A 27,397-nucleotide genomic window follows, 5' to 3' on the forward strand; every position below is an offset into this window, starting at 1 on the left:
AATTCTTGGTAAAGAAGACATAGAGTCAACCAGAATCAAGAATTATAGGCTGTGTATAAAACCCAAAATTATATAAACAAAAATTGAGAAGTCAGAGAGAGCAAACATGCTCCATTCTCACTGAACTAGGAGCAGAAATAGCCATCTGGTCCTAGCATTGAGTAGGGACAAAGTAGGCTTAAACTCATTGTTTACAGGAAACTGCTAGTAAAATTGAAAAAGGATGTTTACCTTCAGAATCATTGGGAGGCAGAGAGGCAAAGAAAGTCTGTGTAAGTGGTCCATCAATTGTATGGCAAAATGGCAAAAGATAAGTTAAAATACTTTTAAGTGGGCAATCTCACACATAATAACATATTTATTAATTTGTGAATTGCACATTTTAAAGCAGATGCCACAAATTAAACCTGGTAAAAATAGGAGATATCCATATCCAAGAAACAAACAATATTTTAATATCTGGCAGTTTGTGATGGCTTCATACAACATTAGCTCATCCTCCAAGGCTCAGAATGTGTTTTGAGTAAGAGCTCTATCACAGCAGTAGAGGCAAAGCTGTATTTCATATAGTCTTTTTGACTAGTTGACAAGTTTGAATTTTTGAATAAAAAAATCCAGGGCAGGGGGATCCCTGGGTGGCTTAGCGTTTTAGTGCCTGCCTTCAGCCCAGGGCCTGATCCTGGAGACCTGGGATCGAGTCCCACATCAGACTCCCTGCATGGAGCCTGCTTCTTCCTCTGCCTGTATCTCTCTGCCTCTCTCTCTGCGTCTCTCATGAATAAATAAATAAAATCTTAAAAAAAATCCAGGGCAGGGACATCTAAAAGCTAGGGGAATTTAGAATGTTTACATCATTCCTCTATATAAAGCCATGTTACACAAACATCCATGTCTGTTAGAAATACATGTGGGGGCTAGTCAGAGAGATCTCATCCTGGTGACTTCAACAGATGGGAATCTGTGGTGAGCTTCTTGTCTAATTTAATTAGGTCATCTGTTCTGCCTCATAATTAGCAGACAAAGAACTCCGTCAGGCGCCAAAGAAGGGCCTGCTCCATCTTTTTTTTGGTTCTTGTCTCATGTGTGTTATCTTCAATCTATGAATGTTTGGGACTATTTGTTGAGAAACAAATCAACCTGGTCAGTTAAGAAACATCCACACTCCCTAGACGGCAGGAATCTGGAATTGACTCAGTGAAAGCAGGGCCACTCAAGGGGTAGTTCACTCACACATGACTCTGACCAACAGATCAAACTAGGGTGCCAGGCAAATTCTATTACATGTTCAAAGAGGGCTTTTTTCCTGATCAAAATAAAAGTATAAATAGATGTATATTCATATTTTCTTTGTATACCGCAGTGGATCATCTCACATTGACACACTTTGGAGACCAGTACTTTATCCACAAAGATAAAGATAAAGATAACGTTTTCATTTTATTTTAAAATGTACAGAAAAACATACACAGAGGAACCATATGTGAACGCTTGTGAGTGCCTAAAGCATGGGCGGGGGACCTGAATAGACATTTTTCTAAAGACACGCAGATGGCCGATAGGTGCATGAAAGATGCTCAATTTCACTGATGATCACGGAAATGTAAATCAAAACCTCCACTTGTTGAGGGAGGGGGATGTGCAGGGTGGAGGGAGGGCTTGTGGGGGGTGCAGGGTGAGGCGAGGCAGAGGTGGAGACCTGTCCCAGCCCACGACACGGATGAAACGGGGAAGAGAAACTCAAGGTCCCACACTGTGGACTCCTTGTGGAGCAAAGTGTTTCCTTTCCAGACCCAGATGCTCCAGGACAGCCTCCCCCTTCGTTGGGGGCAGATCAGAGGGGTGGCTCTGGGGTAGATGTGACCAGAGCGGGGGTGCTCAGGAGGCAGGTATGAAGGAGGAGGGTGGGTAGCCGGGGGCTTGCTGGTGTCAACATCCTGATTTCTCCAGATCCTTCAAGGGTTGAGGAAAGGAAGGGGGGCCAGAGCCTTTCTGGGATGCCTTCAAATTCCCCAGGCTGGGGAAACCACCGTCAACCCCCTCAGGAAAGGCAGTTATTTATGTGTTCTGGGGGCCCAGGCTGAGTCATCAGTCGCTCACAGTCTCACTGCCCAGAGTCCTGTTCTGTCCTCAGAGCTGTGTCTACACACTCAGGCCCTGTGTGCACCCCCTACACGTCCCCAGCCTGCTTGTATCCCGGCTCCCAGGCTGAGGGCACGCGTGTGAGTGACAGACCAGGACAGCCTTCCGTTGCCCTGGCATCAGGGACAGTTGAGCTGTGTCACCCTCTGCAAATGTGGGGTGGGGCAGGGAAAGGGAAGTTCCCTTCTTATCGACTTTTCCTTGGGTTACAAGCTGTTTCTAGGCTCTTGTGGGTGGAGGGCGTGTCCTGCAGGCAGCCTCATGTGAACCAGGCTCCAACTTGGTGGCCTGGACCCGCCCTTGTCCCCACAGCAGCTTACTGGCACATGGTGGGGGGAGGGGAGGGTGAGGGAGCTGAGTCTGCGGTCGGACCCACTGGGTCACTAGTTCTGGTTCTGTCCCATATTGGCCAGAAGATTTTGGGCAAATTGTACATGTCCTGGAAAACTGGCTTTACCTTTCTCGGCTTTGTTTCCATCACTTGTGAAATGGGTAGAATAATCTGAAACTCAAGGTGTTATTTGCAGATTGAAGGAAAGAGTGCCCCTCTAGCCAGAGCCTGACACGGGGACACAGATCACTCATGGGTGTGATGTGACACGTCTCACTGAGGAAAAACCTGCCCGTAGTCACAGGAAAAGAAGGAAACTGGGATGGTTTCCTTGTTTCATCATTGACAGTTTGCCCACGATCCAATGGTTTAAAATTAGAACAGGATTTCCTTTGGGGCCAGAGGGGGTCCTAGTGGGAGACAGATGGCACCCTCTCCTCTGCCCCCCACCCCTCTGCCTCCATCCTTGCTACATGAACAGAGGGCGTAGGCACAGGTGGCAGAGAAGAGACAGATAAGGTGCATGAGCACGACAGATGGTTGTCCTCACAGGAAAACACACAGATGCAAATGGAAAATTCTGGTCACCCTATTTGCCTGTCAAATTAACACACTTGTATCTCTTGTATTGAGAGTCCTGAGTGCATGACAGGGGTGGGACAGGCACTCTCATGTCTAATGGGCCAATGTCCCCCAGCTCAGGGGTCAGCCCCAGGCAGCTGGAAGGAAGACTGCCCCCCCTCCCCCCCAGCTCTCTGAGCAGGTAAGGCCAGGACAGAGGGCCATGGGGCTGAGGGTGCAGGGAGCCGCCTGCCAGGCTGGTCAGTGGCTGTCCCCGTGCTCCTTCCTCCCCTCTCCTCTGTGTGGCCTTGTCCCCCAGAGAGAACGATTCCTGTGCTGGAAGCGTGTATTAGGTCCTTTACCCCGGGGTTTCCAGCAGAGTCTGGTTGGATTTTCTGGTTCACTTTCTAACATCTCTCCATCTCCAGGCGCTGTTGTTAGGTCCACAGGAAGAAACTCTCTCCGTGTGGCCTGCTTCGTGTCAGCTACCTGAATCTGTATTCTGTCCACGGTGACCACTGTCACACCTGCCAGCATGTTGTTGACCTGCCCTTGTGGACGGATTTCCGTCTCTGTCTCTTCAATCTCTCTGTGTCATTAGGTGATGCGCCGAGCACATGGCTGCAGGATCGAGGCGGGGTCTGTGTGTAATCGGGGGGCGTCCTGCCCTCAGACACAGTTCAGGCTTACACGGTGGACCTGCTCCTGACCTTTCATGGCCTCTGTTCACCATTGGTCAGCATCCTTGGCTTGCCCTTACTCGGGTGGATAGCGTTCTCGTCAATCTAATCGTCTCTGGTGTGCTGGAAGTTATACCACCTTGCACTTTAATCCTAGTGGACACGAATCTTAAATTTATACTGCAACATTTAAAGATAATCAGTATTTCTTCTTTCTCTAAATAAAACAAGAACTTCAGCGTGTTTTTCCCCTGTATCCCCAACTCCTCTCATGTGGTGCTTATTGCACATATGAGAATAGACACAATTCTTATCACCTGTATAATCACCATGTATATATATTATCATAGAATTTGGGGGGCACCTGGGTGGCTCAGTGGGTTAAGCCTCCGACTCTTGATTTCTGCTCAGGTCATGATCTCAGGTGATGAGATCGAGCCCCACGTCGGTCTCTGCTCTCAGCGCATAGTCTGCTTGAGATCCTCTCCTTCGGCCTTCTCCCTGCTTGCCTAGCTCTCTCTCCCCTTCTCCCTCCAATACATAAATACAAGAAACCTGTTTAAAAAAGAACTATCACACTCATCATGATCACTGAATTCTGTTGACACAACTGAGCATGGAAGGGCCTCAGCCCTCTGCCCTGGGCTGGGAGTCAGAGCCCCTGGGCAGTAGGTCCCTTCCCCAGGGCCATAGTCAGGAACCTCCCACCGCTGAGTCACTTGGTGGACCTGCGGGTCTCCTGCCATGTCCTCCAATGCTGAACCTCGCTTTCTCTTTTGTCTCCTTCTGCCCCAGAGCCCATCCCCCACCCCCAGATTGTGATTCATTCACCAATCAACCCAGCGGGCTGGTGCCAGGTCAGCCTGGAGTGTGAGACCCCAGGATCTACAGAGAACTGGACAGTGACCTGGCTGACTGAGGGCCTCCCCAGGGAGCTGGAGCAGAGCAGGGCTCTGAGGCCAGCCCCCAGCTCCAGGAATGTAAACCTGAGCCTGCCCCTGAGCCAGGTGAATGGCTACCTCACCTGTTTGGTCAGCAACCCGGTGGAGGAGAAGAATGCCACCTTGCCCCTGCAGAGCATCTGTCTGGTCAGGGGTGAGTGGGACCTGCTGGGAAGGGCTGGCAGGGGCGGGGCGTGACCAGGGGGGCTCAGGGAATCAGTGGGACAGAACAGCCGTGGGAGGGGCTCTCTGTGGAGAACCCCAGAGACATGTGCATGGCCACAGGGTCTTCGTGGAACCTGGACCAGTGCCTGGAGATGCTGTGTCCCCAGGACCCGCTTGTGGGGCTGGCACATGGGCACTCCCTTTTCAGCTTCAGGGAGGCTGGGAGGCTGACTCTGACAGAGGATGCAGGCAGGGGATGGGAGGACCTGGAGGGCACCTGCCCCCAGCCCTGGGATCTCAAGTCCCCAGACCTGAATGGTCTGCATACAGAACACATGGAGGCTGATAAATGCCTTATTCTTGGCCTCAGGCCAGGGACTCAGACCAAAGTTCAGGCCAGGACCTGTTTCCCTGGTCAGCAGGGGACTCCCATGGACCTCTACTCTCAGGTCTGGGGGTGAGGCCTCAGAGGCCAGGGAGCAAGGTCGGGTGTAGGGCAGCAGCTAACATGAGGTGCAGGGGCTCTGGCGGGAGAGACCTCATGCTGACCCCGCCCCCCTGACCCTGCCCTCGGCTGAGCAGTAGGGGGTGGGGGCTCTGTGGGCTGCCTCTGCCCTCCCATCAGGCGGGTGTGGCCAGGGCCCAGGGAGCTGATAAGGGGTGTGTGGCAGCCCCACCCTCCACCCTCCTGAGAACCCCCATGTGTCCCTAGAGCAGAGCGGGTAGGTGGGCATTCTGCATCGGGTCCCATCCTGAGACACCCCGGGATGAGGGGCAGAAAAGGAGGGTGACTGGTAGCCGGCCTGAGCTCTGCTGCCTCAGTTTCCCCTCCCTGGGCCGTTGCTGTTGGAGAGGGACAAACCCTGGGGGGGGGGTGGGGCATGGTCTCCTTTCCCAGTGGCTCTGGTGGGGGGAGGGCACCCAGTCACCCCCTCTCCTCCCTGCTTGTGCTCTGCCCTCACCCCACCTCCCTGCCCAGTTCGCGCTTCCAAATGAGCCCCCGGGGACCCGGAGCAGCAAACACAGAGGGACAGGCAGGGGCCAGCCCCAGGGAGGGAGGCAGACACGGTGACTGCGCACTGCACCTGCCCAGGCCGCCCTCGGGGCCTTCCTCCCGCCTCCCTGCAGACCCTGCAACCCAGGCTGGCCGCCCTCGGGGCTCTTCCCGGGGCCCAGGCCACAGAGACACCCCGGGACCCGGCAGCGAGGCTGGGAGAGGCCGCGCCCACGGGCGGGGCTGCAGGCAGGGCGCGGGGTCCGGGGCTCCCCGGAGCCACAGCCCCGGGCAGGGGCCGGGCCTGCGGGGGAGGCTGTGCCGGCAGCGCCTCCTGGTGGACGGAGCAGCAGCGGCAGCCGCCCGCAGCCAGGGGTCCCAGCCCCGCCTTCCTGCACCTCAGGGAGCAGGTGTTTCCTGGACACTTGGAGGGAGGACAGCACGGCCCGGCCCCGGGCCCGCCCGGGACAGCTCTGCTGCGGCCACAGTCAGGCCTGAGAGAGGCTGTTCAGGATCCTGCTTACGTTCCGAGGTCTCAGGGCATATCACACACACCTGTCCCCTGGTTTTTCTCACCTGTCCAGCAAGTTATGGGACAGAGGCTGAGGCCCTTCTGGCTCTGGCATCCTGGGATCTAGGTCAGGATGGACCTGACCTGGCTCTGTTAATTCTCTGACCTCAGTCTCCTACCTGCCTTTCCTGGGCTCACCGATGCTCTGGCTACATGACCTGTGACTCCTGGAACAGGCCAGGCAGGGTCTCACCTGAGGGCCATGACAGGGGCTGTCACCTGTGCCAGGAAAGTGATTTCCCCAGATGTTCACCGTTACTCTTCACCTTCTTCCAGTAATTTCTAGAAGTCAGTGTCCTGCCTTGGGTGGGGGCCTCCCCTTGCCCAGAGCCCTTAGCTACCAGAATATTTTTTTCCCAGGCTGCTCAGCATCTCGGAGTGGACACAGTTCTCAATAGTCTCACACAGAGATGTGCAGCTGTTTTATTTTCCTTGTGAACCCACAGCAAATTATATTACAGATTTTTTCAAAAGTTCCCTATAAAGAAGAGATGTAAAAAGTCACACAAAAATGCATGTATGAACGGCTCCTCAGTGACTATCCTGGGACTGTGCTCGAATTCAGCATTTTCTGTGTGCTCAGTAACCAGGTATGGGGAGCAGGGGATGGAAGGTGCCAGGGTCTGTGCTCATCCCCCTGCTGGGCTACCTCACCTGAGTCCGGCCCCTCAGGAAGGCAGCTCTGAGCTCCAATGGAGCGCACATCTCCTGAGAATGAGGAGTGTCCAGGGGTCCCGGGGCCTTTCTGGAGAGGCCAGAGTCATGCTCGGCCTCAGTCTCTGGGCTCTCATGTGTGCAGCTGGGACCGCAGAATGGAGGCAGAGGATGCAGAGGGACAGAGGACAGAGGCGGCCCCGGTAGCTTCATTGTGATTCCAGCAGGGGGACTGGATCAGATGCAGGCCTGGGCCGCGCCCCTGCACAGGACATCCTGTGCTGCTCATCAGGGGAGGATGGTTCACGGCTTTGAGTCACTTCCTTGTTTCTTCTGCATCTCAGACCCGCTGGCCTGCTGTCCTACCTTATCTTCACCTCCCTGCTGCCCCCCTCGGTGCTCCGACACCAGGTATGGGGTGTTCTCTCCCGAACCAAGCACTCTCTGTGATGCCAGCTGGGTGTCCCCCCATTCATGCCAGTTTTGATGCTATCTACCTGGACACGGTGGCAGATCCTGCAGGGTAGGGGCTTGATCCCACCAGACTGCTTCCACATTCCACAGGCCACCCAGAGTCTAGGGCTTTTCCTGTGCAGAAGTCCGATCACCTGCAAATCAGAGGTTCCCAGGACCCCTTCCTTGGGTTCAGTTAATTTGCTAGAACAGCTCACAAGACCGAGAAACCAGTTACTATTCACCAGCTCATTAAAAGAAATGGTAAAGTGTACGGAGGAGCATCCAGCTGGAAGAGATGAGTAGGGGGAGGTGTGTGGGAAGGGGCGCTGAGCTTCCGTGCCCTGGGCGGGTGCCCTTCTCTCCTCTGCCTCCACCTGTCCACCAGCCTGGCAGCTCTGGAACCCCGTACTTTTGGGATTTTATGGAGGCCTCCTTGGATAAGCGTGATGGCTCATTAACTCCATTTCCAGACCCCTCCCCTCTCTGGAGAAATAAGGAGGGGAGGGCTGAAAATTCTGAGCTTCTCATCAGGGCTCTGCCTTTCTGGTGACCAGCCCCCACCCAAGAGGCCACTCGGAGTCACCTCATTAGAACAAAAGACGCTCCTGTCACCCAGGAAATTCCAAGAGACTTAGGAGCTCTGTCTTGAGAGGCTGAGGCAGAGACTGATACAAATATGTTCTTGCAATTACCAGCCACAGGCTGTCACACTCAGGCCCAGGCTAGGGTTCCCCGTCCTGCCCAGATCTCCAAAAGCCAGCCTCTCTCCAATGCACAGCCTGAGTCCTGGCCGTCAGGCCTTACATCCCGTCCTCTGCCCGGAATCCTGCTGTAGCCACGTCTCTCTATCCCATGTCTGCTGATCCGGGACGCCCAGAACTCCCGAACCAGAATCTGCTTCTGAATCGGATTACCGAGTGAGTTGCGTGCACAGTCAAGGTGCATCAGTAATGCTTTATGCTCGATTTTTTTTCTTTTTAGTATGTGCACAACCAAATATGCATGTTATATGATAGCACAGATACACGGCGCGTCAAATCACAGGTGCACATGCCAGTACACAGGTGCTAAGAGCCCTCAGTCTCCTGCAGGCCCCAATTCCTCTTCCCAGAGGCAACCACATTTACTGGTTCCCGTCTCAGTTGTCTTATGGTTACTTCTTTGTATCTAGGTAATGCTTCTAAGGTGATTTCTGGCATATTCGAGCTGAGACATAACCGAATGACTCCCTGCTAGGCTAAGGGGTTTTAACGCCTTGATGCTTCCCCCTTGGCCACCACCCATGGTTGCAATGGATCTTCATGCTGCTGGCTTTTCTTGCGTGTGTGGTGATCCTTGATTTTCCGCTTATATTTTAAAAAGAACCCAGCCGCCCTGTGGGCAACCAGCCTCCTTCTTAGGGTGGGGTGGGAGCTGGCTACTATGCCATGAACCCCTTCGTGTCAGAATGAAGAGGCTTGCCCAAGGTTCCAGTGTGCACACGAGCTGCCCTGAGTTCTCTGTAGTGCTATTTTTTGTTTTTTTTGTTTTTTTTTTTAGAAGAGTGCTCCTTTGTTGATGTCTGAGAAGCCAATGCCCAGCTCCAGGATGCTCCATGCCTAGAGCTGAGCTGTGGGTTGGGAGCTGTTTCATGCACAGATCTCCTAGCATTGCCTCTGTGTTAGCCCCAAGAGCCCCTCCTACTCCTCTATGGCCCCTCTGAGCTCGGGGTCCCTGTTGTTCCTGTGGGTAGACAGCTCCGACCTCTGCTGCGCCCACGTGTGTATTCCTGGTGGCTATTCTCGGACTCGGTTGCATGATGGACTCCCCAGGATGGGCCATTAACTGTTCCCTGGGCATGACCCCAGAGATTTTGGTGTAACTGGTCTGGGCTCGGGCTCTGCCCACCTAGGTAGCCATCTCCCCTCTCTCTGAGATTCCAGGCACCTCTGGTCTGCTGGGCACTTGCCACTCTGTCTCTTTGATGTCATGATTTAGATGCTTAAACTTACTGTAGTTTTAAGGTTCTGGGCAAGGGGAGGAGATGCCTGCATTTACATGGTTTATGAACATCTTGAACAAAAAGTCTCAACCCTAATCTCATTGCACACGTGCGACTTACTTTCCAACTACGCTTCACACACTGTCATTCAGCAAAAAGAAACAAGCCAGGGAACCAACTCTGCAACCGCTCCCTATGGCTTCGCCTGCGGACACACTGCTCCTTCCCAGGGCTCTAACACCGCCCTTGCTGCTCCCTGGTAATTTCTAAGCCGGGAGATCAACCGCCCTGGATTTGGATCGGCACTCAGCGGTGCCCGGCCTCAGTGTTGGGCCCCTCCTGGCCTCCCCTTCGCTGGGACAGGCCTCTGTGGGTTTCCAGCCTCACATGGCCATACAGCCCTTTGGAGGTGAGAGCCGGTGGGCAGCAGGAGCAGGGGCTTCTCCCTCTCTCCCCTCTCTCCTTCCTCCTGTTGGGGTGGAAGTCATTCTCCGAAACCCCCAGTGAGCTTCTCTTAGTATTTCTGGCCAGGAGGGGTGTCACACGCCCACCTTGGAGTCAAGCTGCCTGTCTCTCCTTGACCGTGACCACTGAGCCGCTGCACCAGGAAGGCTCTGTTAGTGACAACGGTGGCTCTGGAGGAGGAGACGGCGGTGTCAAGGTCATGCCTTCTCTCTTTTCTGGGACCAAGTTTCTGTTTCATCTCCACTTCAAACCCCTATTGCTCTTTCTCTTAAGTGCTTTTCTCTCAACCGACTTCAACGTCACCATATGCTTCCCTGTCTCGCGGATTCTGGTCTTCGCATTCTTTTTTTTTTTTTTTTTAAATTTAATTTTATTTATGATAAGCACACAGTGAGAGAGAGAGAGAGGCAGAGACACAGACAGAGGGAGAAGCAGGCTCCATACACCGGGAGCCCGACGTGGGATTCGATCCCGGGTCTCCAGGATCGCGCCCTGGGCCAAAGGCAGGCGCCAAACCGCTGCGCCACCCAGGGATCCCTGGTCTTCGCATTCTTAAAGTCTGCCAGAGAATCACTTTTCTCCCCAGTTATTTTTTTAGCACCCCCCTCCCCATCACATTCTGATGACCTAGTTCATCCTTTATCTCTACTCATTTAATCTTTTGCACACGGTTGTGTCTGTATTTGGGAAGACCCCTGTATGTGTGTTGGTCTCCTGTTAGATTATTTCCTTTTTTTTTTTGCTTTCCTGTCTTTGGGGAACTTTCTGTTTGCTTTGCTTAGCACACATGTGTGTTTGGGATTCCTTGTGATGTTGCCTTCTAGACACGGAGCTCTTAGTGTGGAGAACCAGATAGGATGGTCTGTGGTTTGTGTTTAGCTCACTGCTGCCCGGTAGGGTAGGAGGGGAGCCTGTGCTGGCCAGCAGCAGTTAGAGAACCTGGTGCTTCAGCTCTCCAGAAAGCCACAGAGAAGCAGTCTCCACTGAGCAGGGCATTCCCGCCCCTGAGGTCCCAGGAGGAGGGCTCCTTGGGCTTCTGATCCTTCTCCCTCCTCCCTATCAGCCTGGGCCACTCACGTGGCATGATGGGCTTTCCCTTCCCCTACCCCTTGGTCTGTTGTCCTGCTGCCTTACCTGTCTGGGTCTGTTGTTCTTAGGAGGATATATCTCAAACTGGTTTGTTTTGTAGTGTCAGGGGCTCAAAAGTGCTGTTAGAACATTTGTATTTCATGCTTTCACTCAGATAATAATCTGCACATGAATATGTGCATATTCTGGATCCTGCAGGCAGCTACCTTACAACAAAGGTGTGCTCTCAGGGCCCAGTTTGCTTTAATGTGAAGGTCCCACTGGAGGACCAGATGAGGATGTAGAGTGTGGTCCTGAAGGGAACTGGCTGGTTCACTTAGACAGGTGAGTGGGGGCAGGGCGGGGGGGCAATGATTGTGATGCCAGTGCTCTCTGAGCACCTTGAGGGTGTTAACAAGTGACTCTTGCCCCAAGTCTATGCGGAAAGGCCTATGATGACTCCACTTTTATGCATGAGAAGACTGAGGCACACCGAAGCCAAGTGCCTACTTAAGAGTAGACAGCCAGGAAGTGCATGAGGGCTTCACACAGGCAGCTCGGCCCCAAACCACGTCTTCCCCATTAAGTTATAAGGTTTACATCAACTGCCCAAAGCTTACTTCATCTTTAACTTACTGGTTCAAACCAGTTTGCTAAAAGACAATTGACAGAAGAACCCATCTCTTAAATTGAGCAAATCACTCGACAAGCTAGTCGCTGAATTTGCTAAACTTACAAAATATCTATTTCCAGGATCCCTGGGTGGCGCAGTGGTTTGGCTCCTGCCTTTGGCCCCGGGCGTGATCCTGGAGACCCGGGATCGAATCCCACGTCGGGCTCCTGGTGCATGGAGCCTGCTTCTCCCTCTGCCTATGTCTCTGCCTCTCTCTCTCTCTCTCTGTGTGACTATCATAAATAAATAAAAATAAAAAAAAATCTATTTCCATCAATTACTGATAAAGTCTATGACAATTTGAACCAATGGATTAACAGAGGCAGTGAGAACTTCGAGGGCCAGACTCCAGGGCTCTGGCCCTCAGTGTCCTCCTGTTATCCCCGGAATCCCCCAGTTCAAGGAACATCAATCCAGGCCGTCTTGAGCACCCCACAGGAAGCCAGGTAAGGAAATATCCACCTTTGCCTAGGCTGTTGTTAGGGAGAAATAATGCAAACATGTCAATTAGAACTACAGAAATCTTCGAAAGCTGTTCAAACTGTTCTATCCACTACAAATTGCGTTAAGCTTCATACATAGCTAAAAGATATGGTTTCTGGTCAAAAGATAGATTTGATCATTTTGGCAACTTGATCATTTACTGAATAGGCACCTGAAGAATTGACCCACTTCTGCCCCCCACACCTCTCAAAAAGGTGTGTCAAGTTCAAAAGTTCCTGCTCTGTGGCCATCAGGGGCAGCCCATCGGATGGGGTTTGCTCATCTGATGTGCCAGTGGACCGATGGGAATCTATCTTTGTGGCACCATCTTACAAACATTCATTAGCAGGAATATAATAAATACCCACCATGGCAACAAATACCCAGTGAAGAAATTTTTATTCTATGATTCCAGCAGTAAGTAGATAGGTGTGTATGGAGTGGGGATTTTAACAATGCTGTGGTGCTAATTTTTTTTAAGATAAGTGAAACAATTTTACAGATCTACCGATTGTCACCTGGCAGAGTTATGGTTAAGGATGGTAAACAAAGACTTTAATCAAGTGGTATAGCTGATATATAGCAAATGTATATGAACTAGCATTGTTTGCATTAAGGCTTTAAAAATTAAATATAGGGGGTCCCTGGGTGGCTCAGAGGTTTAGCGCCTGCCTTTGGCCCAGGGCGCCATCCTGGAGTCCCAGGATCGAGTCCCGCGTCGGGCTCCCAGCATGGAGCCTGTTTCTCCCTCTGCCTGTGTCTCTGCCTCTCACTCTCTCTATGTCTATCATGAATAAATAAATAAAATCTTTAAAAAAAATTAAATATAGAAAGAGCGGTGAAGCTACAGTGTTTTCCTATCATCCCGACATTAATGATTTCATTTTAGCGAAACAAAAACACACATTGCCTTATGTTTTTTTTTTTTTCAAGATTTTATTTATTCATTCATAAGAGACATAGAGAGAGAAAGAGAGAGACAGAGACAGAGGCAGAGGCAGAGGGAGAAGCAGGCTCCATGCGGGGACTCGATGCTGGGGCCTCCAGGATCCTACCCCGGGGTGAAGGCAACGCTAAACCGCTGAGCCACCCAGGGCTGCCCCCCATTGCCTTATGTTAAAGTTGCGGTTTGAATACTAGTTTGAATAACTATTGCTTGTTGTTTTGTTGCTTTCTTTTTATCTACTTTATATATATTTAATTTATAGTACAAAAGCAATAAGCACAAGACATTTTTACATGGTTGCAGGTTTCTATATCTTTAAGAATTTACAATAAAATAATTTAAATGAACACTGGGTGATGGGAATTCTTTTTTTTTATTTTTAAACAGATTTTATTTATTTATTTGAGAGAGAGAGAGAGCATGAGCAGGGGGAGGGGCAGAGGGAGAAGGAGAAGCAGACTCTCCACTGAGCAGGGAGCCTGATGCAGGGCTCCATCCCAAGACCCTGAAATTGTGACCTGAACAGAAAGCAGACACTCAGCCAGCCAACTGAGCTAGCCAGCTGCTCTGGGAATTCCTTTTTTCTTTTCTTTTCTTTTTTTTTTTAAAATAAGGAATTTTTTTTTTTTAGATTAGAAAGCAAATTTTTATTGAATTATTACAAGAAGTGGAGATAAAAGGAATCTTTAGTAAGCATAATTCAAATACCAAACAAAGTAAAGCATTAAAAAGTACAGGAGAATTTTTTTTATGAATGATGCAAAATCCCAAATAAAAATATTATCAAACAGTAGCACATTAAGAGAATAATACATCAACTGGGATTTATTCCAATACCACAAGAATAATTCAATAGGAGGAAATCTACTAATAACAAGGATGCCCTCGGAGCACTTACAATAAATTAGGAACAAAACAAGGATGTGCTTCAGAATCACTCCTCTTAAACATGGTCTGGGAGGTATTTGCCTGTTGTCCTGAGACAAGAGGAGAGTAATGAAGCATAAAAATTGGAAAGAAGGAAGAAAAAATTATAATTATTTGTCGATAATATGGTTCTTTGCCCAGAAATTCAAAGGGATCAAATGAAAAACTGTTTCAAGCAGTAGAGAAACAGCGATGTGACAATATGTGTTTAATATGTGTTATTTTAACAACTAATTAGAAGATACAACAGGAACAGGATCCTATTTGCAACAAAACTGATGAAATATAATTTCAAGGAGACATGCCTTTGACTTTCTTGCAATTTACATATATTAAGTAATAAAAAAAGGGTTGAGAAATTGCTTGAACTTTGAAGAGACCTTGGGATAGTGCGTTTCTGGTGTTTACAGTAAGCCTGCAGGTGATGGAGCTCAGAAGCTGTTTCCTTCCTCTGGCAGAGCTGAAGCTGACCCTGGACTTGACCTTCCCAGGGCCATCCCTCCTCTGTTCATGGGGGTGGGCTGGGCAGTGACATCTGGCGGTCCTCCATCCAAGGCCCGCCCAATTCCAGGAAAACATCTCTGTTCCCAGAAATGCCTCCACAGGTCTTGCCTGACTATGGGTGTTCCCTCACCGGAATAAGTGGGTCAAGGTCGGAAATCCAACTGCCCGCCCGAGGACCAGTCTCTCGTGCTGGACGCTCAGGCAGCATGGTCAATGTTCACGACCTGTGAAGTGAGAACTTTGTGAGGAGCCCAGGGACATGTGGTGCTGCTCTACTGTCTTGGGGGGTACAGCAGGAAGACCTGGGGGCTTGTCCTTGCTCCACCTAAGGAGGGATTTGGGGGGCCTTAGGTGGAGTGTAGGGTGGGGCAGATCTTGCCAAGGCCCCTCATGCTCTGACATCTCCGTTGACCTAGGTGTCTTCCTGGGGCTCTCGGCTCAGCCGGACCTTCTCGTAGATAGTATAGACTGTTGGGGTGCACTCAGAGCTGAGGGGATGGCCGCCACTCCTCTCCATGTCATTCTGTGACTCAAGCAGAGGTGCTTGTGGTCAGCTTCAAAGAATCAAGCACAGAGGTCACTCAAGCTATTACTCTTCAGGTACTTCCTGTCTCAACTGTGGTAACCCCAAAACATAGCTCAGCGCAGACCTTCCTCTTGAACATGGCAGTCTCTGTCCTTTCCCCTGGGTGCTACCCCTCTCCTCCCCCTCCCCCCAGGCCCCCACCTTACTCCCTTGGTGTCTCCCTTCCCCTAGCTGACGTCACACCCCCACCCCTTCCTGCCATATTTTCCCCTGAGCACGTATCACCACCTTACGCTTCACATTTTGCTCTTTTATTTTATTTGCTATTCTCCCCTCACCCTACCTAGAATGTATATTCTCAGAGGCCAAGGATTTTTTGTTGTTTTGTTGGCCTCTGTGTCCCAGATCAGAACAGTGCTGGGATAGAGTAGACACTCATTAAATGTTAGTTGGACAAATCCGTAACCCACCTTGGCCACTCTCATTGCGAGAGTGCTTTGAAAGACCACAAAGTGGCAGATCAAGGTATTATTCCTGTAATCTGCATTTTGTAAAAGAAGAAACTGAACCCCAGACACTAGTTTTGTCAGGTCAAAGGCGAAGTCGGCATGAGAGCCTCACACCCACTTCTCCCAACTCCGCTCCTCACGCCACCCCCATCTCTCTTCTGTGCTTGTCTCCCTGTGTCCTGGGAGGGAAATAATTGTCTTCATCAGGCTGGGAAGCTCCCCAGGGGCAGAGAGATGGAGGGGGCAGGGCTGAAGGTCTGGGTGAGAGGTCACCTGAAGCCCCATATTGTTCCCTCCCGTGCTCCTCCCGTGTGGGTATTGGGATTAGGGTCTACTTCCTGAGCTCCCTGTGGCATGGGTCAGATGGGAACATAACCCAGAGGGGCTGAGATGGAAAGTCACAGAGTGACAGGTGCTGAGACAGTTGGGGGACCGTGCACAGCGCACTCACCTGGGAGCAAGGAGAGCCGGCTCTACCTGGTGCCACCATGATTTCCCTCCTGCCCTCCTTAGCATTCCTTCTGGATCCCACTTTCCCCTACCATAAACTGCTGGGATCTGTCCAGGGGATTTCTAAGGTCCTGGTGGTCTGTGGGTCAATGATGCAGACCTGTCTCCCTTTGGCAAAGTCAAAGGATGGGAGAGGAGATGACCCAGCCACGGCTGTCCTGGGAGTCCAGACAGTGGCTCTATTGGCTTTCCCTCTGCTCGATTTTAGTCCAGTGGTTCCCAAAAGCTGGAGCCATCACTTGGGAATGTGTTAGAAACTCAAGGTCCCAGGTCTGCCCTAGAGCTGCTGAAACAAGCTCAAGGGGGTGGGGTGGGGGGCAGGAAGCAATCCCCCCAGGTATTTCTGATGTGAGCTCTGTCTGAGAACTGGTGCGTGGCCCCTGCTCCTCCAGCTACTACTGCCTCCAGGCCTTCCCCTCGATGAATCATGCTATCTGTGACCATTTCCAACTGAGGGCCAGTAGCACTGAGATGTCCTTCAAGGACCTAAAAAGGAAGCCTTAATACAGAATCTGAGGCAGGTCAGGGGTGGGTGCTGTGGGGAGGTGGGGGACGGGCTTCACTGATGCTCTCTGGGACCTTGGGTCTGCCTGGTCCCCAGGCCCTGCCAGAGTCCCCCATTCCTACTTGCCTTGGGTCTTCCATGGATGACAGTTGCACCTGACAGCCAGTCCCTTACATTCCTGCCTCCCCCTAGGGCTTGAGTTTGAGTTTGTGGGTGGTGGTGAATCCCTCCAGGGCAGCCTGGGCTCTCTCCTGCTCCTTCCCCTGCCAAGTCATATGCCCTGGGGTCAGTCACTCACCTCACTGAGCCTGTCTCCTTCCTTCTCCTGCTCCACCATCCTTCCTCCCTGGGTGGTGGTGAGGACTTGATGAGATTGTGCACGTATGAGTGAGGAATCATCCTTGTCACTGGCTTCCACCCTTTACTCTCAGTTCCAGACACAACACCCATATTGTCCAAAGCAAGGGTTGGACCAGAGCCCGATGAGAAGCAGAGTGCCCTGGACTGGCTGGCACTCACACCCATGGAGCACAAGTTGGCTGATGTGCTTTGATTCCTTTGGACCCACCTTGTGGTGTCTCAGGAGGCTCATCTCCACGTCGGGATGGCAGTGGCTGTTGGCCCCACCAGTCTGCAGGCCAGCAGGTTCCTCTGTGGGAAGGGCCTGGGGAACACCGGCTGAGCCTGGCTCTGTGGGCAGCAGAGTGGGCCGGCCTGCACACAGCACATGCACAGCGAGAGCACATGGGATTGAGATGACCGCTCATCAGCCCCAGAGTAGGGCAGCCATTGCTCCATGGGCTGAAAGGTCAGGTCCCAGGCCTCTGCCCCCCCCGCCTCCACCATCTTTCTGGGCATGCACACAGTCCTTACCCTCGGTACTGCTGGGTCCCAGCCTTGGTTCAGCACCCGGATAGTTCACAGGAGAGGTCAATAAGCCCCATCTACCAGCCTGGCCCCCTCCCAGGGAGCGGGGAGGCCCTCCAACCACTGCCCTCCCCCACTGCCCTCCCCCTCAGGCTCTCCCTATCACCTACCCCTCCTGGACTGCATCTTCTTCCTCATGCAGACGTACACTCCACCAGCCAGGCTCATCATTAGAAGCGTGGGCAGGACACCTCTCCAAAGCCATTTGTGGTCAGGAGAACCTGCCATCAAAGGCTGGTGTCAAGGGGCACCTGGGTGGTTTAGTGGTTGAGCATCTGCCTTTGGCTCAGGTCATGATCCCAGGGGCCTGGGATCGAGTTCACATCGGGCTCCCCGCAGGGAGTCTGCTTCTCCCTCTGCCTATGTCTCTGCCTCTCTCTCTGTGTCTCTCATGAATAAATAAATAAAATCTTAAAAAATAAAAATAAAAAGGCTGGTGTCAAATGTGCCCCTATCAGGCCTGTTGGGCATGTGAGGGAGAAGGGGGGACCCCCTGGCTCTGAGCCTGTGTCCCACATGCATATCCTTGCTGCAGCCCTGGCAAGTTCCTGCACGCTACCAGGTCACTCCACTGGTCCTTCTGCCAGGCTTTCTGTGCCGCTTCTTCCCAGAGACCTCAGAGGTTCCCAGCAGCCATATGTGCCCCTCATCCCCACAGCCTGCCCCTGTTCTCCCCTGGCAGACTCCCGGGAGAGAACCAGTCTAGGAAGGGGAGAGGATGCAAGGCTCTGGGGCTGCCAGCGCATGTTCTGCTCACGGTTTGGGATGTCTTTCCCACACTGCCACAAGAAAACTGCTCATACTGGAGAGCCCAGCTCAGGTGTTCCCTTCTCTGCGATGCTTTCCCAAGTCCTGCAGCAAGTACTCAGTTTTCTGCCTTTTGTATTTGAACCATATAGTTTGTATTTGCCTCAAATTCAGCAGCTGTCATGCAGCTTCATGTTTATACACGTACTCCTCCTTGTCCACGAACTATTACCTGATGTTTATTGACATGCTGTGTGTCACATACTGTACTGATAACTTAAACAACCCGAAGAAGTAGATATAATTAACACCCATCTCAAACAAAGGCTCCAGAAATTCAGTAACTTGTCCAAGTTACACAGCCAGGATGTGGTGATGCCTCCACTGCCCTGCAAGTTCCTTTAGTGCAGGCTCATGCGGACTGAGGCTTCCCTCCACCTAGTACATAGTGCCTCTTGGCCTGGTGTGAGGATCCATGCTAGGGGGCTGAGTAAGGACAGGGCAAGGAGGAGCTTGCACAGAGGTGGGGTGTCAGAGCTCAGGAGGACCCTGGTGGGACAGGGCAGCCACATTGATTATTAACCTCCTTCTTTAAGTACACTGTTCCTGTTCTGTGGTTCTTGGCATTTTAAGAAATCAGTCAGGGCTCCTCCCTTATCTATCATGTACTACTGTGTATACTCCCTTCCTATATGGCCAAGGGGACCCCTGAAGCAGACGTGGAAGTGTGGTAGCTGGCTGCGGTGACTGCAGGTGCTCACACTGCTCCGAGGAGCGTTGAACTGTGGTTTATGCACTCAGAGGTGGTAAGCACCCTCAGAAAGGTCATGTCTAAAATGAGTAAAAAACCAGCATTTATTAGCCTGAAAGGACCTTAGCATCCAGACCATCTGGATCTGGGGACTTGAGATCCCAGGGCTGGGGGCAGAAGCCCTCCAAGTCTTCCCATCCCCTGACTGCATCTTCTGACAGGGTCACCCTTCCTGAAGCTGAAAAGGGAGTGCCCATGGGCCAGTCCCACAGGCAGGTCCTGGGGACACAGCATCTCCAGGCACTGGTCCAGGTTCCACGAAGACCCTGTGGCCATGCACATGTCTCTGGGGTTCTCCACAGAGAGCCCCTCCCACGGCTGTTCTGTCCCACTGATTCCCTGAGCCCCCCTGGTCACGCCCCGCCCCTGCCAGCCCTTCCCAGCAGGTCCCACTCACCCCTGACCAGACAGATGCTCTGCAGGGGCAAGGTGGCATTCTTCTCCTCCACCGGGTTGCTGACCAAACAGGTGAGGTAGCCATTCACCTGGCTCAGGGGCAGGCTCAGGTTTACATTCCTGGAGCTGGGGGCTGGCCTCAGAGCCCTGCTCTGCTCCAGCTCCCTGGGGAGGCCCTCAGTCAGCCAGGTCACTGTCCAGTTCTCTGTAGATCCTGGGGTCTCACACTCCAGGCTGACCTGGCACCAGCCCGCTGGGTTGATTGGTGAATGAATCACAATCTGGGGGTGGGGGATGGGCTCTGGGGCAGAAGGAGACAAAAGAGAAAGCGAGGTTCAGCATTGGAGGACATGGCAGGAGACCCGCAGGTCCACCAAGTGACTCAGCGGTGGGAGGTTCCTGACTATGGCCCTGGGGAAGGGACCTACTGCCCAGGGGCTCTGACTCCCAGCCCAGGGCAGAGGGCTGAGGCCCTTCCATGCTCAGTTGTGTCAACAGAATTCAGTGATCATGATGAGTGTGATAGTTCTTTTTTAAACAGGTTTCTTGTATTTATGTATTGGAGGGAGAAGGGGAGAGAGAGCTAGGCAAGCAGGGAGAAGGCCGAAGGAGAGGATCTCAAGCAGACTATGCGCTGAGAGCAGAGACCGACGTGGGGCTCGATCTCATCACCTGAGATCATGACCTGAGCAGAAATCAAGAGTCGGAGGCTTAACCCACTGAGCCACCCAGGTGCCCCCCAAATTCTATGATAATATATATACATGGTGATTATACAGGTGATAAGAATTGTGTCTATTCTCATATGTGCAATAAGCACCACATGAGAGGAGTTGGGGATACAGGGGAAAAACACGCTGAAGTTCTTGTTTTATTTAGAGAAAGAAGAAATACTGATTATCTTTAAATGTTGCAGTATAAATTTAAGATTCGTGTCCACTAGGATTAAAGTGCAAGGTGGTATAACTTCCAGCACACCAGAGACGATTAGATTGACGAGAACGCTATCCACCCGAGTAAGGGCAAGCCAAGGATGCTGACCAATGGTGAACAGAGGCCATGAAAGGTCAGGAGCAGGTCCACCGTGTAAGCCTGAACTGTGTCTGAGGGCAGGACGCCCCCCGATTACACACAGACCCCGCCTCGATCCTGCAGCCATGTGCTCGGCGCATCACCTAATGACACAGAGAGATTGAAGAGACAGAGATGGAAATCCGTCCACAAGGGCAGGTCAACAACATGCTGGCAGGTGTGACAGTGGTCACCGTGGACAGAATACAGATTCAGGTAGCTGACACGAAGCAGGCCACACGGAGAGAGTTTCTTCCTGTGGACCTAACAACAGCGCCTGGAGATGGAGAGATGTTAGAAAGTGAACCAGAAAATCCAACCAGACTCTGCTGGAAACCCCGGGGTAAAGGACCAAATGCAAAAACAAACAAACAAACAAACAAACAAACAAACAACAACAAAAAGCTACTTAATCCTTTAAAGTAGTTTCTAAAAATAGCTGAATTAACAGGTAATAATTTAAATATAAAATCAAATGGGGACTCCTGGATGACTCAGTGGTTGGGCGTCTGCCTTCAGCTCAGGGTGTGATCCTGGGTCCAGGATCGTGTCCCATGTTGCGCTCTTTGAAGGGAGCCTGCTTCTCCCTCTGCCTATGTCTCTGCCTCTCTCTCTGTGTCTCTCATGAAAAAAATAAAATCTAAAAACAAACAAACAAACAAACAAACAAACAGAATGTCTGTTACCAAGTGCTGGGGGCACACACAGACATATAGAAGCTTATGCTTTTAGGTATGAATTTTCTCAGCAGTTGGATTATATGAATGTTACACGCTCTTTTCAACAGATGAGGGAATGTGAATCAGGCTTGAAGAATCAAAACTCTGAGAAACTTGAGGAGCATTTCTGTAGGTCTCCTTTACACATTGCTGACATCTCCCTAGAGAAGAGACACCTGCTGAGTGCCTGCTGGGAGCTGTGGAAAGCCTCAGGCAGGTGCCACAGAGGGCAGGGCAGGCCACGGGGCTGCCAGGTGGAGAGGCCACCACATCCAAGTAATTCCAGTGAGAGGGGGAGAAAGATGGTCCAGGAAAGGACCGGAGACAAGAACATCTATCCACATGCAGGGAGGGGTGAGGGATGGGCAGCCCCCCAAGAGCCCCCAGTATCCATGAAGGAGGAAGAGAGGGCCAGCCAGGTGTGGTGAAGGGAAGCACAGGTGGAGGGGGGCACGGGGAGGGCAGTGATGGGTCTCCCCTCCTGGGGGTGGGGTACTCACTGGTCCTGGGGCTCCAGGGGCCAGGCCTGGGTCCCCTTGTGTCCTCCACTTGCTCTAGGACAGGCTCTGTCCCACAGTCCTCCTGGGGAAGTGGGTGCAGGGCAAGTGGTGGAAAGTGTTTTACCAATGTCGAGTTTTTTTTTTTTTTAAGGTTTTATTTATTTATTCATGAGAGAGAGAGAGAGAGGCAGAGACGCAGGCAGAGGGAGAAGCAGGCTCCATGCAGGGAGCCCGATGTGGGACTCGATCCCAGGACTCCAGGATCACACCCTGGGCTGAAGGCGGTGCTAAACCACTGAGCCACCTGGGCTGCCCCTAGTGTCGAGCTCTAACACTCAATCTCCCTCCTAGGGTTGTTCCTCACTGTTCTGATGTCCAGGTTTCCTTTTTTCTTTCTGCCCAGCTTTTGGGTCACTTCAGAATTTTTAATTAGTTTTTGACCAACCTGTTAAGAAGATTCTGACACAATTTTGTATTGCTAATAAACTATTTTGCAGTACTTTGCAATGGAAAATAGTGTTTTTTTTTTTTAATCCTTTTGGATGGCTTCTTTCCCCTGCTCCATTTCATGTGCTGCCTATACTTTTCAAGACATTTTAGCTACTTTTCCCTAAGAGGAAATCTTTAAAATTTAGCCTTTATGGTTAAGGCATCAAAAGAGATGCAAATATTCCTAAGGAAGTTTTGATTTTATTAAACCTGTTTAGGCCAACATACTTTAAATCAAGTGATTATTGGAATTCCTGAGTGGGCTTCACCTTACCATATACACAGAGTCTAAAGACTTCCTTCTGGGATTTTCCTGTGTGGAATTTGACATTTGCTGTATACCATCCACTCATTTCCGTACTGAGATTCCTGATGCTCAAAACTGCCATCTCTGTCAGGGAGAGACTGCTCCTGAATTTTCCTTCAAGCTCATACCAGTCAGGACCAGAGTCATCAGGCTTCCAGGACACCAGGAACTGTTGTTTCTCGGGCTCAGATTGCCAACTCCACTCAACCTCTCGGACATTAGAGGGCAAGGAGGAGATCAGGTGCAGCTGGACAGAGTCCCCAACGGTCCTTTCCAGGGTGTGGGAGGAGCTGGGGTCAGCCGCAGTCTGGAAGCTTGGTGAGGGAATAGCTAGGATGGGGAAGAAAGAAGTGGACAGGAGTGACGCTGCTGTAGCACCTGCTGTCCCATCACATCACTGGCATGCTTAAAGAGGAGGAGCCTCTCCTGTTTCAGAGCCGAGGAAGCAAAGCTACAGAGGTGCTTGCTCAGCACGGGCCTTGCCTAGGGCACACAGCGTTGGGTCAGGCACATGTGTGTCACCCTCCCAGCTCGGGCACACTCTTTCCTGCACCTGACACCCAACGTGCTCTTTGCTTTAACCTGGGGAAACACTGGGCAATATGGAAGCTGATAAATTATGACCCAACTTTCCCTTTGGTTGTCTATGACACAAGAAAACCATTTCAGCATGTCTGCTATTGCCCTGTGTTCCTCAGCACATGGCAGCAGGGTCTCAGGCCCACCAGTCCTGTGACACTGTTCCTCCTTAGGTCACTCATGACCCTCTACCATTAGGCAACCCAGTGGTTACTGTCAGTGCTGGTCTCACGTACCAGTCAGGTGACATGTGACCATCGTCTTTTTCCTGCATGCTCCTTGTCTGGTACAGATCTGTACTCCGTTGGACCCTTAGCCTGCCTTGGGTAATCCATGCTGGGCCAGCTTGGCATGGCTGAGGGTGCTGGGGATACAGTGGTGACCGAGGACACAGTGGGGACCAGTGCCTGCTCTCACGGAGCTCCCATCCTAGTCAGGGAGCCAGGGCAGGGAAGCACCAACACCACATGATTTCAGATCCATAAAAACACAGAAAGGGACTGGCACAGATTCCTTACCTGTTGCTTGGCCAGTGAACTTACTTCTCACATTTGGGGAATTGTCTCCTCATGAGCCAGAGCCGACATCCCCCCAGAGAAGCTGGAAATGCCGGGTACCTACTGCCCGGCATCCTTTGCAGCTGAGATGACACAGGACCTGGGCTCTGGGGTCAGATGCCCCCACTCCAGACTTTCTACCTGGAGCTAGTGCCATGGGAGCCAGGATCACAGGGTCAGTGCCGCTGACAATGACTGTCACCTGAGGCAGTGGTGGCAGCAGTCCTGCAGCCAGGCAGGTGTCCAGACTCAGTGATGCTGGGATGAGAGCTGTGATGTCTCTGTCAGGAGTCACAGACCTCCAGTGACTGGACCAGCTCTGGTGGTGCCACTTCCGGTGTGGATGGTGGAGGGGCAGGTGGTGGTCACCTGGAGCCATCTAGGGCCACCTGCACTCTACTAATATTACATTCAATCAGTTCATCTCTGTGCTGGTAACCAGGAACCAAAGTGACACTTGGGATAATGTGACACCATGCAGGTGGTTTGGTTAGAGGTGTGGGGTGTGGGTGTCATAAAGAAAGGCCTTTAAGAGTGGTGACAATTAAGGTGAGTCCCGGATGCTGACAGGACAGAATTAATTACTCCAGGCATAGGAAGAACGTGTGCTAAGGTCCCAATGCAGCAATGATCATGGTCGTCATGGGGACAGATGAAGAGCCAAGGCTGGAGCAGAATGAGCAGAGCCTATGTTTTAAATAGGCTCGCTACACAACGTGGGGCTGTAACTCACAAACCTGAGATCAAGAGTCAGATGCTCTACCCACTACAGCACCCAGAAGCCCTAAAAATTATTCTTTGAGAGAAAGAACAAGGGTAAATTTGTTCAATCAACTTCAATTCTTGATAAAAATGAGTTCATCATGAAAGCAGCACTGCGCAAATCTGCTTGACAACAAGATTTGTTCCCAGCAAAGAGTCTTGTATCTGTCAGTGTTGAAGGACAGCAAGGACATCCCTGGGACACCCACCTGGCCCCAGCTGCGCCTCTGTCCTCTCCCAGCTCAGGGGACTCCCGGCAGCCTGGCTGTGGCGGCAGGAGAGGTGCCGTCCCCGTGGCTGAGGCAGGGACACTGGGCCCTCCTGGTCCGTCACGGCCAGCCCCCGGGATGGAGGGCAGCCCAGAGCACACATGTGGGGCTGCTGGAGGACAGGGGGCTCCCGGGGCCCTCCTCTCGCTGGCCCGCTCCCGGCTCTCTGACACTGGGGACAGATGCTGTGCCGGCACAACACGGGCAGCGCTCTGGGGACACGGGGGGAGAGCCTGGATGTACCTGCATCTCCCAGAGAGCCCCAGCAGGGCTCCCTGACGGCTCACCACAGGCTCCCTGACCCGGATCAGGAAACCCCAGCATCTGTGGGCAGAGGAGGAAGTAGACTCAGATGGGCAAGGAAACTGGGGTGAGGGCAGCTGTTCCCGGCAGAGAAACACAAATGTCATCACGTTCCCAGAGGCTGGGGTGGAGCGGAGGGACAGTGACAGAGCACAGTTCACTCTTGCCAACAGCAGACACCAGTGGGGCGGGGGGACCAGACCTCGGCTCCTCCAGCCCTGCTGCACCTGAGCTCTGGAGGGTGATTCCCACCTGCTTCCTTCCCGGCCTTCTGAGCACGTCCTTGTTCCCTGTCACCAGCCCACCTCCCCACCAGCGCGGCATCGTCCCCACTTTCATGCTGACCCACGTCTGTGGGAACCTGCCCTCTGGACGCTTCCATGGTCTCACGGCTGCAAGTGGAACAAAAGGAATGTCTGCGCAGGAACTTCTGCATGATGGGGTCTTCCCTGGGCTTCCAGCCCAGACGGGGAATGACCAAGGACACGGAGTCAACGTGGGAAATGGTCCCCAGTCTCTGGCACATCACAGGGACCGCCAGTAGCTCTTCGGCATGACACAGGTGATGGGGAGACATGAGAGTGCCTGTCCTACCCCTGTCACTGCACTCGGGATCTCAACATGAGAGACACAAGCATGTTCATCTCACAGGCAAGAAGGGTGACCAGAAATTTTAATTTGCATCTGTGTGTTTTCCTGTGAGGACGACTGTCTGTCGTGCTCCTGCCCCTGATCTGTCTCTTTTCTCTGCCCCCTGTGCTTGTGCCCTCTACTCCTGTAGTGACGATGGAGGTGCCTCTTCTCTCACTGATGTGCAAGGGGACCTGAGCTTTTTTAAAAGTACCCACAGTGTTACCTCTGTGTGGAGGGCAGAGGGGTAGGGAGCACGGAGAGCCTGGGAACTTTGCTACCACAACAAAAATCTTCTGGCCAATATGGGGCAGAACCAGACCGAGTGACCCAGTGGGTCCGACCACAGACTCAGCCCCCTGTGGGCCATTGGGGTGCCGTGGGGACAAGGGTGGGTCCAGGCCACATAGTTGGAGCCTGGTTCACATGAGGCTGCCTGCAGGGCACCCCCTACCCCCACAAGAGCCTGGAAATGGCTTGTAACCCAGGAAAAGTTCACAGGCAGTTAAGAAAGGAACTTCCCTTTCCCTGCCCCACCCCACATTTGCAGAAGATGACAGCTCAGCTGTCCCTGATGCCAGGGCAACAGGAGGCTGTCCTGGTCCGTCACTCACACGCGTGCCCTCAGCCTGGGAGCTGGGACACAAGCAGGCTGGGGACGTGGGGGGGGGGGGAGTGCACACAGGGCCTGAGTGTGTAGACACAGCCCCGAGGATAGAACAGGATTCTGGACAGTGAGACTGATGATCTAAGATGCTCCCCGCCCCTCCAGAGGAGGCCAAATAACTGCTGTCCTAACAGAGGGTTGACAGTGGATTCCCCAGCCTGGGGAATCTGAGGGCATCTCCAAAAGGCTCTAGTCCCCCTCTTCTCCCTCAACACTTCCAGGCCCTGGAGAAATCAGGATGTTGGCAGCAGCAAGCCTCCCCTGCTCACCCTCCTCCCCCACCCCTGCCTCTTGGCCCCGCAGCCCACACCCTCCCCAGAGCTGCCTCTCTGAACTGTCACTTACCCAGGAGCAGGGGGATCATGAGCATTAGAGCCTGGGAAGGGAAACAGCGGCCCCACAGGGACTCCATAACTGTAGAAAGCAGAGAACACCCTCTTCTCCCTTTTGCCCCGCCCTGCCTCCTAGCCCTCCTTCCGCCCCTGCCCATAAGAGCTTGGTCCCTCCCTCTCTCCGCCCCAAAGCTCAGGCTTTATATCCCCTTTTATTCTCAGCCCGCTCTGGTCTTGTCAGCAACAGGCACACAATTTGAAAACTAAGGGGGTTTCTGATGAGATTAATCCATGTAAATTAGATAAAATTTAGAAAGCATAGAAAAGTATACGGAAGAATAAGATCATACCTAATAATGCATATCCAGGAAAGGTTTCCCCGGGCACTGCAGTCACACCCTGCCGAAGACAGGGATTGACAAGCACACACCCGGGCACAGAGGGACGAGGGATGACCCAGGCTGCCCCCGCTTGTAGCCTCACCTGGTCCCTGCTGTCTCCAGACCCCTGCTGGCTCAGCTCTGCAGAGTGGATGACACCCATTGGGTCCCTATGCTCCTCCTGGGACCCTGCACCTGGGTCATACACAGGGTGCTGGAGTCTGAGCCCTGGAAACCTGTACCCTCCCCTCCATGACCCCAAGGCCGTGGCCGCCCCCACCAGCCTCCTGCAGGGACATCCCCTGAGCAGTAAAGGCAGGAGGAAGGGAGCCCAGGGTCCAGGGGAGGGAGGTGTGTGGGCC

General features: G+C 52.4%; 1 protein-coding gene and 1 long non-coding RNA gene across 11 annotated transcripts; one reads left to right on the forward strand and one right to left on the reverse strand.

Annotated features, from left to right (window-relative positions):
- The first annotated feature begins 3,110 nt into the window (after window positions 1-3,110).
- LOC144315900 (uncharacterized) lies at window positions 3,111-13,323 on the forward strand. Its single transcript, XR_013381639.1, has 3 exons — window positions 3,111-3,233; window positions 3,460-4,806; window positions 11,760-13,323. It is a non-coding gene; the product is annotated as an uncharacterized LOC144315900 (long non-coding RNA).
- Window positions 13,324-13,840: 517 nt separating this feature from the next.
- On the reverse strand, window positions 13,841-26,787 carry LOC144315898 (CD48 antigen-like). 10 transcript variants are annotated; one of them, XR_013381637.1, is made up of 8 exons: window positions 26,669-26,787; window positions 22,524-22,886; window positions 19,472-19,771; window positions 17,627-17,737; window positions 17,158-17,303; window positions 16,888-16,935; window positions 14,952-15,093; window positions 13,841-14,763 (listed from the first exon to the last, which is right to left on the reverse strand). XR_013381637.1 is itself a non-coding variant. In XM_077901203.1 (8 exons), the coding sequence occupies exons 1-7, from the start codon at window positions 26,733-26,735 to the stop codon at window positions 14,952-14,954; spliced, it is 1,146 nt and encodes a 381-aa protein (XP_077757329.1). In that variant the 5' UTR covers window positions 26,736-26,787; the 3' UTR covers window positions 13,841-14,763. The 10 variants fall into 10 exon arrangements, 9 of the variants coding, with proteins under 9 accessions (XP_077757329.1, XP_077757336.1, XP_077757335.1 ...); XM_077901203.1 differs by having other exon boundaries at window positions 14,952-15,062; XM_077901210.1 differs by adding an exon at window positions 24,967-25,047 and having other exon boundaries at window positions 13,841-15,062; window positions 22,685-22,886; window positions 26,669-26,781.
- Window positions 26,788-27,397: the final 610 nt, after the last annotated feature.

The sequence above is a fragment of the Canis aureus genome, chromosome 6 (genome assembly GCF_053574225.1).
Source record: "Canis aureus isolate CA01 chromosome 6, VMU_Caureus_v.1.0, whole genome shotgun sequence".
NCBI lineage: Eukaryota > Metazoa > Chordata > Mammalia > Carnivora > Canidae > Canis > Canis aureus.